Genomic DNA, 2,458 nt, shown 5'->3' with positions numbered 1-2,458 from the left:
TTATTATGACCCTCTTCCGAGGAGCTATGCTGCCCGTCATGAGTAGGAAAAAAGGCCAGAAATACCTCGTTTGGTTGCTGTCTGGTGCTGCAAGCTTCTAGCTTTTTTTTTTTCCTGCAGTTGCTTGGAGTCTCTGAGCTGCACTGGATAAATGCCTTTCCCATCCGATTGACTCTGCTTTTCAGAATTTTTTTTTTATTTTTTTTTTTTAAGAACACTTCTCTGGTCTTCAATACTTGTTTGCATTTTACGCAACTGAACGGTTTCTCAGAGTAAAGGCCGCGCTCAGAATCACTGCCTGATGCTCCGGAGAGATGAATTGCAGCTGAAAGTTTCCCTTCCACCTTTGGATGAATCTCTGGAGTTTAAATTGTAGGAAGGAAGGGGGAAAAAAACACGATGAAAGAGAAGTCCAAAAATGCTGCCCGGACTAGACGGGAGAAAGAAAACAGTGAATTTTATGAACTGGCTAAATTACTACCCCTGCCCTCCGCTATCACCTCTCAGCTGGACAAGGCATCCATAATCAGACTCACCACCAGCTATTTAAAAATGAGGGTGGTTTTTCCAGAAGGTAGGTGGGAATGCTTATTTTATTCTCTTTCCATTCCGATCCAGGTGTCGCTTGTCGCTTTTACTTAAAAAGAAAGAAAAAAGAAAAAGAAAAAAGTAAATCGCATGGGGTGGTGTGCTCGGAGGCAGGGTGCTCTCTGCTGTCACTTTTCTCTGTCGTAAATACTTTCCCTTCGGATCCTATGACGGCTTTGCTTGGGGACTTAAGGTGCTTTTGTCAACACTTGAAGGCACTGAGCTCTGCTGCGTGCTCTGCTAAAGCAAACACGGGGTTTCTAATATATGTGTAAATATTTACATAAGTCTATGCAAAGTCCTAAAGGCTTAGTTCAAGTCTCGAGCAAAGGTGCGCTTTACAGGTACAGCACACGCGTGCGGGCGTGCTCACACGCACGCAGCCGAAATAAATGAGCCAAGCGCCCCAAATCGCATCATGAACGTGATGCTGGCTCGCTCCCGAGGATCATTAAGGCGGTTTGAGGGCGTTAATCGACCTGGGAAATTTTGAACAGGCGTTTTGTACCCGGACATACTCAATTCCCCTGCCCAGCCAACGCTGCAAACCCAGCGTCTGAGCCTGGGCCGGATTCTCCTCCGCGGTCAGGCGAGGCCAAAATTCGCGTTGACTTCCACGGCAGCAGGCACGGCCCCGCCTGCCTAGCAAAACCAGACTGAAGTGTCCTAAACTATTCCTGGCTTTTAAGTAGAATTAGGATTTAAAGCAACCATCTTGGGGCTCCTAGACTGGCTGCCAAGAAAAACAAACGGCACAGAAAGTTAAGAGAGTCGGAATAAAGTTCTCCAGTGTTCTCAGTCTATTGCTTTCATAACATGTGTGTGTGGGGGGGAAATCAAAAATACTCCACGAACCTTTTCTTTAGATCAACTCGATTCAGAGACAGTCTGCATGAAAGAAAAAGTAGTAAGAGGCTTCCCCCCCCCCCAACCTAAGAACAAAATTCACTGTATCTTTCGTTGAGAAACCTGTGTACAAGAAACAACGTAATACAGACGTGTCCCACTGTGATTTCCATAGCTATACCTCGAGTCGGTCAGTCTGTCGGTCTGTCTGTCTACTCTCTTTTAGAAATCAAGAGTGGGTGTACGGCCTGCTTTTGTTTTGCTTTGATTTTGGTTGGTTGGTCAGAGTTTTTTTTTAACCTGATTCATTCTGTGAACTCTCGGTCCTAATTCTACTTTTTAGACGTATATATGCAGTCGGGCAGTCATTTGGGCAGGTGGAAGTACCCTTCCACGGTTGCATCTGAACGCTTATACCTGGAGTCCACAGAAGTAATTTCCAATCTAGTGCATCTTGCAGTAGTTTCTGTAAACGGTGTGCTGTATGTCCGAGTCACTTAGAACCAAATAAGGGGCAAATGAAAGCTGTAACACCCGAAACCTTTAAAAAATAATAATAATAAAGGCCTTCGTGGAGCCGCTTTCCTCTCCTATGTGATCTGCCGCCTCGAAGGTGGCTATGCGGGGCAGTCCTCGGTTTCAAAGGAGGCCGAGTTGTCCTTTATACTGTCAGCGCATACTTTATAAAAATAAAGCTATTGCAAACTCTGATGCCTACGATGTTCCTAAAAGGATTATTAGCAATGATTTGTCAACTCCTGCGGTCTCAGTAGGCTACCTTTCTGCGTGATTTCGAGCGGGTCTCGTCAATTACGGGTGCCTATGCAGCGGGTTGTTTGATCAGAAGAAGCATATGGTGTTGCTTGTAGGCTGTGAGTAATCACGGGAAGAGAAGAATAGCTGATCCCCGTCCCTCGGCGGCAGCCCAGGATGTTTGAATGCCCCGGGGGACCGTGTGGCCAAGTGCGCCGGGGCCGGGGCCGGGGCCGCCCGCAGCAGATGCTAATTTGAGCGCGGAGGCGGA

General features: G+C 46.8%; 1 protein-coding gene across 1 annotated transcript in view; it reads left to right on the top strand.

Moving 5' to 3' along the window:
• Nucleotides 1–399: 399 nt before the first annotated feature.
• SIM1 (SIM bHLH transcription factor 1) overlaps nucleotides 400–2,458 on the top strand; it is a 46,547-nt gene continuing 44,488 nt past the window's right edge. The window contains exon 1 of the mRNA XM_009649035.1: nucleotides 400–574. Within this exon, the coding sequence (XP_009647330.1) occupies nucleotides 400–574 (175 nt within the window). The remainder of the gene's footprint in view (nucleotides 575–2,458) is intronic.

Source organism: Egretta garzetta, unplaced genomic scaffold, assembly GCF_000687185.1.
Source record: "Egretta garzetta isolate BGI_Z169 unplaced genomic scaffold, ASM68718v1 scaffold231, whole genome shotgun sequence".
NCBI lineage: Eukaryota > Metazoa > Chordata > Aves > Pelecaniformes > Ardeidae > Egretta > Egretta garzetta.
The sequence above is the reverse complement of the archived record's forward strand: the minus strand, read 5'-3'. Positions and strand labels throughout refer to the sequence as shown.